At 32.0% G+C, this 8805-nt stretch overlaps 1 protein-coding gene across 1 annotated transcript in view; it reads left to right on the top strand.

Moving 5' to 3' along the window:
* Positions 1–4783, top strand: part of LOC111087355 (formin-binding protein 1-like) — a 22013-nt gene extending 17230 nt beyond the window's left edge. The window contains exon 7 of the mRNA XM_022393708.1: positions 449–4783. Within this exon, the coding sequence (XP_022249416.1) occupies positions 449–606 (158 nt within the window). The 3' untranslated portion in view covers positions 607–4783. The remainder of the gene's footprint in view (positions 1–448) is intronic.
* Positions 4784–8805: the final 4022 nt, after the last annotated feature.

The raw sequence follows: 8805 nt of genomic DNA, 5'->3' as shown, positions 1-8805 counted from the left end.
AACACGACTTTCACTAGAACTGTACGTGAGGGTTTGATTATATCTTTATTGATGTAATTTGTAAATATAGTGCTAAAAAATAGTTTTTGAAAAAAACTGCTATTTTCTCCAAAAAAGGTACAACTTTTAATATATATATATGGAAACATTACAGCTTATATCAGAACACTTTTCCTGTGCACTTTTTCTAAATTTTTTTTAATTGGGTATGAATACTATGTTTAGCAATTGCTGACACAAATGGCCACCCGTAGGGTGATATTTTTGTTAGTTTATTTAACGTGTGGTTTTTTGTACTCTGTTTTTGGTCATTTCTAATAGGTTTTTTCCAGAAAAGATTAAATAAAAGTTGTGTTTTTTTATACAAAAGTTATAATACATATGTTGAAACAGTGATGTTGTGTATGTGTAACATAATTGTTTCTTTTTTATGTTTTAAATGTTACAGGACAGAGTGAAGAAGAAGTACAAATGGAAAAATATGAAAAACTTTTTATCATTGAAGTTGACCAGGGTGATGGCTGGACAAGGGTTCGAAAAGTCACTTCAGAAGAAGGATTTGTTCCAACATCATATATTGAAACCAACATTCACCAGAGTGACTGACATTTTAAGAATATGCTTTTTTGACTTCTATAACTAATGAAGAGTTCACTAAGCTCAAAATGTACAGAAAACTGCATATTCATAAAATTACCCAGTCATTATATTTTGGTAATTTTCGAAAAATCTTCAGACTTAGTGTCATGTGCTACTTTTGATTTTAATTTTCTTTTACTGAACATAAAAGAAAAAAAACTGTATAGTTTGCATTTTTTATATGGTTAAAAAAGATTTTATGAACCATATGCCATATCTTAAAGCCACTGCTATATGACCTACAAGCTGTGTCAAACAGGAACCAGAGTTTTCAGAACAAAGTTATTTTATCCAGCAATTCTCTGAAAGATTTGGCAAAAATAAAACATTTTATTATTACTAGCTGGAGAGTAAAGATATTTTTTCTTACTTCTCTGCCAAATTTACCAGTTTTATATGTCATATTTTGAGATTACTTTTGTTTTCAGTTTGTTTTTATTAATAGTTATCAAGGTACACAGAACTTTATAGCTTGATTCTTAAAGTTATATCTTAACGATAGTGTAGTTTAGAATTACAGTAACAAAATATGGTTTGAAAATATTGAAATAAGTGATTCTCAATTAAAATAATTGCAGGATTTGAGTAAATGTTAAACAAATCAGTGTGGAAGTTAATTAAAAAGCTACCAGAAACTGTATGCTCTACTTTCTTATACTTTCCGTTATTTATGTCAGTGACTGAACAATTGGTAAGCAGTTTTATTGTTTTGGATCAAGTAAGTAGAAAATAAATATTTCATAAGTTATTTGTACAAGTTATTGCTGCTACAACATAGTGCAATATTTGTTAGTCCTAATGTTGAAAATGGTTGTGTTTAAGTAGGTTTTACATAAAATGGGATGTTTACTGTATGTAACCAGCTAATATTCATTTTTGGTAAAATTTAATGAGCTGTGCATAAAAAAGCTATGACATTTTTTATAATACATTGATGTATCTTCAAGCTTGTAAATTATATGGATAACTGACCAATTGATATTTACATATACCGACTAGTTGCAATAATTTTAATTTAGTTATCTTAGTTCTGTGAACAAAATAGTTATAATGTTCATCACATAGTCTTGTAGTGACTATATGACTGTTGAGTTAAACCTATGCAACATGACTCATACAGTTGACTGAAACCAGTAAAACATGACCTATACAGTTGACTGAAACCAGTAAAACATGACTTATACAGTCGACTGAAACCCATGCAACATGACTCATACAGTTGACTGAAAAACCATGCAGTATGACTCATACAGTTGACTGAAACCAGTAAAACATGACTTATACAGTCGACTGAAACCCATGCAGTATGGCTCATACAGTTGACTGAAACTAGTAAAACATGACTTGTACAGTTGACTGAAACCCATGCAGTATGATTCATACAGTTGACTGAAACCTTGTTTTATAATACTGTTTTCTAAAATGGTATTGATCTAATATATTTATATGAAGAGTGAAGTTTGATATTTTACCATCATTTGTACAACAACATAACTGTATGTACTATACTATTAGTTATGTCTAACCATACCTATCATGCCTAATTTCTACTCAGGCTTTTAATATGATGACCTTTTTTCTCTATTCGTTGTGACTGCTTTTTCATTGCCGTAGGAAGCAATTTTTGAGTGGTCAGGTCATTGCCACAGCTAAACAATGTGACACAAGATGTGTGCTAAGCACACTACTGGCATGCAAAGCATGCCATTTCTGGGAGGGGCTGGGGGGCATGCCCCCTCAGAAAATTATTGAAAATTTAATGCTATAAGATTAAATCTTGAGCCATTTTAACTATAAGTACTGTACATGCACAACTTAATGTATTGAATTAAAAGAAGCAAGTTTTAATACATAAGTTGTAGCTAAACATGCCACGAAAAAATGGCCTTACCATTTCTTATGGTCCTGTTTCTGATCAAGCTTTCTACATCAAGTATGGATGATCTTATTTTCTATCTGTCATATCTGCATTATGATCAGGCTTTTCACATGATGACCTTGTTATCTACATTCATTTACTGCAAAAATAATCATATTTTTACTAATGTTTTTCTTAAAATAGTTAAAAACCTAGTCATCTTCCCTTTTATCATAACGCATTAACATGCTGCCTAGTCACATTTCCTCATTTACTTACATTTGCAAAAATAATAATGTTTAGAAACTTAAGTCTTACTGTACCAAGTGATCCCTCTAAGCAAATCTCTTAAAACTATATTTGTCTAATAGCTTCATTTGAACTTCAGTACAGACATGGGTTTTCCAAGAAATTATTCACAAATAGATTTAAAAGTGAAATGTTTATACATCACAAGTTTGTGATGTATAATTTTCTGTTTAGATAGATATTTACCTAACATATGTTTTTTCTAAAATCAAAAACTAATTATGTTGATTTCAGAAGTACTGATTGTGAATTGTGTATTTAAAAACTATTATTTATGAATTACTTTTAACGAGCAGCTTTATTTTTCATTTTATGTTTATTATGAATCTTTAATCAAAAACAAAAATTTGCCTCTTTAGTCTTGCTAGTAGTTTATAAACTGGATTTCATGAAACTTCTTGAGAAAAGCTAAATGAATCGAAACAAGTTTTTGTTAGTCGTTTATAGAATTTAAAGATTAAACATAGTTTAAGTTTTTATATGATTAAAACTATATAGTTAAGATTCTGTATTCTTTATATATTTATTGTTGTTTTTAAATTACATTCATAAAGATGGAGTATATGTTTCCTAGTTTTTACTTTGAACATTAAGTGTTATCAGTCAGTTTTTGGGTAACATTTTGTGTTTGTGCTTCAACTTGAAACCCACTAAACACTTTAATGCAAAATAAAAAAACAAAATCTGATATGAACCTCCTTCCAAGAGGTAATTTATTAAGTCTTGGCCTTGCTTAAAAATTCCCCAATGTATTAGTCCTACAGGGACTCTTAGCTGCATGTTTAACTCAAATTACCAACTTGTGTGTTTATGGCATTTATTACTGATGGGATCCACGTATTGAATAATTTTTGTCCCAAACGATGCTGACTAAGAATTGAATGAAATCATTCATTTTTTATGTCAAATTCATAATGGAACACAGAAGTCTTTAGTTGCAATATTGATGGTATTTTACATCTCATTATTTGTTTGATTAGTATGGGTATTACTTAACATATCCAAACCCTGTGTCAAACATTAATGGAACCACAAGCAATTTATTGCTTAGATTGCTCAGTAAAATGTATTTAATTGTGAAAAATCCAATACTCTTAGGGTTAATATAGAAGGCATGAATGGCATTAATTCTCTGTAAATGCTTGCAAACTTATCAAATCTTGAGATTTTTATCCTTCTGTTAAACTTTTCAAAATTATCAACACCTTTATTTGCAGTTATACTTCCCAGAAATGACCTAACCTAATAAAGTTCTTTTGATAGAACATTAGATGTACTTAAACTCTGTGGAAAGGAAATTTAAAAACGTTTATCATTAGTATAGCCTTTTATAGTGTTCACTGATATAAAATGTGGCTTCAATCACTACCTATATAGGGTTACTGATAAGGAACGTACATCTCCGAAATGGGCTTTTTTCTTTAATATCTTAAAAGCAGAATGTCTACTGAATAATTCAGAATACATATTAGTGGCATCAATGCTGCATATTCTTCAAGACTTTTGTATGAAAATAGACTGAAAATGGTAAGTAAAATACAACCACAACACCATACATATAAATTATAAATCACCACTATAAGATGTTTAATCCTTTTTTCTTTTTCCACTTACTCTTGTCCAGGGTTTTTCATGAGAGGTATAATTCCCCAAAACTGTTTAACTCGATGGCAAGCAATGAATGAAATGATAGATTAGGTTTAGTATTTTTGTGGTTACATACATTAATTTAACTTAAAGAATAACTTCTTTTTACAGTGTATTTCATTATGTATTTTCGTGAAAACTAGTTATTGTGTTGTTAGTATATAAAAGTGTTTGTGGTGAGTAATATTAGAGTTAACCTTCATGTGATTGGCAGAGTGCAGATAGCTCATTGTGTAACAACTACCAAACCAGTTAATATTCATATTTATCATGATATGCTTAACATTATTGTGCACAAAGTTACGATATTTTTCTCTATACAAAAAAAAATACACAAATCGCTTTTGAGCTTTAATGATTATATAGAAATATTTGTGGTATGATTTGTGTCATTAGCTATATTTGTGGTATGATTTGTGTCATTAGCTATATTTGTGGTATGATTTGTGTCAATAGCTATATTTGTCAATTTTCTGTTGAATCATCTCCTTTAGGATGTGAAGCATAAGGGGAAATTTCCCTGTGTTGTTTAATCAATTATGTGTGGTTAGAATATTTTTTTGTTGATTATTATTGTTATTATATAATCTAGTTAACTCAGTATACCCTGAGGTTATGTGCAATGAAGATATATACATATATGTTTAGATTTTTACAATCTGTATACAGCTATAAAAGCCCCTGTTGGGCCAATGGTAAACCTTAAGCTTATAAAGTTTAAATTGAGGGATAAATCCCTACTGTGGGCAGATGACCCATTTACTCTACAGCTTTACCCATAAAATCAGTTATAAAAGTTGAACTTGATTCTTTGTTGCCCCCTTTCTTGCCTTATACATGTACTTAAAATATTTATGCATCATGAGCAACTTGTAGCAGTTTTATACATCTTTAGCAACGTTTTTTTATGAGCAAAGTTTATGTAGATTAATTTTTAAAATATTTAATTTCTATCCTTATTTAACAATTTGTTTTACTTTTTACAAAAGTAAATTTAAAATATATTTGAACAGTTGATGTGACAGTTATTGTAATTTGTACTTCATATTAATAGTTTTTTTTATTTTGGGTCTAAATTATTAGTTTATTTCATTTTAAAACATTAAATGATGAAAGTGTGTAAGCCAAACATTCTTAGTAATAAAAATATGTGAATAAATGACTGGTAGTTGTTTTTATAATTGAAACGTTAAATCCTCAACCTCTTTCACTTAAATATAATAAAAAAGTTCGAAAGCTATGCATGAAAGTATTTTAAAGAATCGTTTCTTTATTTCTAAGCAAAATTATCACCTTACGAACTTAATAGCAATGAATTTCGCGCCGACCAGTGTAACTTACATATCGAATTAAAGTAACCCGTGTTTGATGTCGTCCAGAATGTGTTAAAAAGATTCTTTATTGCCCTTTAATCTAGTTTCAGTCATCAACTTGATAAGTATATGAGGGACTGGCTTTAAGATTTTTAAAAAATTAATTTATTTTAGATGATGGAGCAGCCGAAATAGACCAATAGGTCCCATGTTGTCCCAAAACATTGTTATATTGAAGCACCTTTATTACGATAGCTGCGATTGCTACAAATTTAAGGATTTTTTAAGGTTCGGGTGAGCTACGAATTACCTTTCCAGATAAATTGTTATTAATCAGTTTAGTATACATCAAAATTTCTCAACTCCTAAACGCTTGAGGGTCGCGGGTTCGAATCCCAGTCCCACTAAACATGCTCTCCTTTTCAGCCATTGAGGCATTACTGTAGGATGGTCAATCACACTATTCGTTGAAAAAAACAGCCCAAGAGTTGGCGGTGGGTGGTGATCACTAGCTGCCTTTCCTCTAGTCTTTCACTGCCAAATTAGGAATGCAAACGCAGATAGCCCTTGTGTAGCTTTGCGCGAATTTCAAAACCAATCTAAACCTAAATCAATTTGTGGTAGTCAATATTCTTTTATAAATAATTTCGGAGAACGTTTTGCCAACGAATAGCGTGAACCGACATTACGATATATACATATAATATAACAAAATTAAGCAATTTATTGGCAATATCTACCAGTGTAATATCTTTCTCAGAGAACTGAAGGTCCTCGTTGGTTATTCTATGCAAACACTTGTATGTAACTTACCTTAGCTGGGATTGAAATGACGCGTGACTTGATACAAGTTTCTCGACTGAGAGTGGCTAAGTGGATGGCGTGCTGGATTATGATTCTGGTTTGAAATCCATGTCCGCAAAAATTGCACTACGCAGTTGGGGGCCGTGGATACATTATAAGATTGATGGTCAAATCCCACCATTTAATTAGAAAAGCCCAAGTTTTTGTAAAAAATAATGTATTGCAGCTGACCAATAATAGTAAAAGTGTAGTCCACCGATGGATGAGCTGTAATCGTATGGACTTGCAAAGCTAAAATTCAGGGTTCGGTTCTCCGCGATTAACAGAGTGCAGGTGGCTCATTGTGTGGCTTTGCATTAAAACAAATAAACAGTAAAAATATACGAACACCAAAATAAGAGTCGAATGCCCTCTAGCGAAAACTAACTAGCACTTTACAAGATGTTTTATTCAAGTATCACGGGTTTTAATCCCGTCACCTAACATGCCTGACCTTTCAGTCTTGGGGTCATTATAAAGTGATGGTCAATCCCACTATTCGTTGTTAAAGAGTAGCTCATTAGTTGGTGGTAGGCGATGCTGACCAGGTGCTTTCCCTCTTGTCTATGGCTTCTTAATTACGGACGGCTAGCGCAGATGACCCTCGAGTAGCTTTGCGCGAAATTCAAACAAACAAATGAATCTAACCACCATGTTGAAAATGTATGAACAGTTACGTAAACCTACAAACCATAGCCGATTGACTATTGCATAATTCTCTAAATTATTTTGAGAAGAATTGGCAAAAGAATGACCAACTCTGCGAACTTGATCATTACTACATACATGATGGAAGTAGACCTAAGTACCTCTCATCTCTTAACATATATTTTAGAAATGGGGATTTAATAAGGCCACCTATTACTAGATCTTAAACCTTACACTAGTTTAGGCTAAAATAAATACATTTAAAAGGGTATTTTATGTAAAATTTCATTATGTTAGTTTTAAACGAGTGAAATGTTTTGTCAGCGTAAACGGAACTGTTCGCTAAGTGTAAGACTTTACAACACCGAATTTAAGTGATTATATGCACAACACACGAATGTAAATGGGGATACCTACGTGGACATTGCTCTGAAAGGGGTTGGGGCAAGTGCTGTATACTTCGACCCTCATGACGTTTCTACATCAACATTCATCTGTTCCAAAACCATAGTTGAAAAGAGGAAGAGGTGTTTTGTACCTGATCCTCTCTGGTCTATTAAGACCAAAATCCCGATCGCGAAGCTGAAGCATTGTTCACTTGTCCAAAACATGGACCGAATTCCGATGAAGAAGAAGCATTGTTAGGTATCAAAGTGAATGAGATTGAAATGGGTTTTAGTTAAATCATTTTTAATGCAGGTGAAAATTATGAACACCGATTATTCATCTTCATCATTTTATTACACTCCTCGGGTGATGTATCAATTTTCGTGTTGTCTACGTTTACAAACTGTTCCAGACCAGCTGGCTGAGTAAGCTGTTACTTGTGATATGCTTGGGAAATACAGGTTTCTATGATATAGTATTATCCTGAAGACGAAACATGTTTGAAAGCTGCTACTCACAAGATGACTCTAATTGTAATATACAACAAAAGAAATGTATTTCCTGACTGGACAATCTCAGAATACACTCTAAACAAGATATATTAGCCTGATGGTTAGGGCGCACGACTCCCAATCTGTTGGTCACGATTTTGAATCCTTTCATAAAAAATGCTCGCCTTTTCAGCCATGGGGTCATTATAAAGTTACGTTCAATCCCACTTTTTGTTGTTAAATGAATAAAGCAGCTAGCCCTCGCGTAGTTTTGCGCTAAATTTGAAAGATGAACAAGAAATAAATACACAGAGTTGAACTTTTGTTAGTCACTGCTGAAACAGGTGTTTATTGTTATGTGTTGTTAAGGAGGAAACGCAATAAGTAACCAAATCTGCATGAGTATGTTGGAGAAGTAAGTTTATGACACAGCTGTGTTTTTTATAGAGTACCAGTTCTTCACAGCTCTATAATACACAATAATTTTTCGAGTTGTCGAAGTATATTGATACCAAGTTCTTTTCCGCAGATTTATACGGCAACACAGAGGCTTGAGTACGTTAAATTAAAACGTTTTGCAAATCAGCAAGTCACGTGACAACCACAGCGAATGTAAATTATCCGGGGAAAAGAATGTGTCAGAACTATATCTTAACATTGGCGTTTTTTA

Source organism: Limulus polyphemus, unplaced genomic scaffold (assembly GCF_000517525.1).
Source record: "Limulus polyphemus unplaced genomic scaffold, Limulus_polyphemus-2.1.2 Scaffold2047, whole genome shotgun sequence".
In the NCBI taxonomy this organism is placed as follows: Eukaryota; Metazoa; Arthropoda; class Merostomata; order Xiphosura; family Limulidae; genus Limulus; species Limulus polyphemus.
Note: the sequence above shows the minus strand (reverse complement) of the source record. Positions and strands in the feature narration are given on the sequence as shown.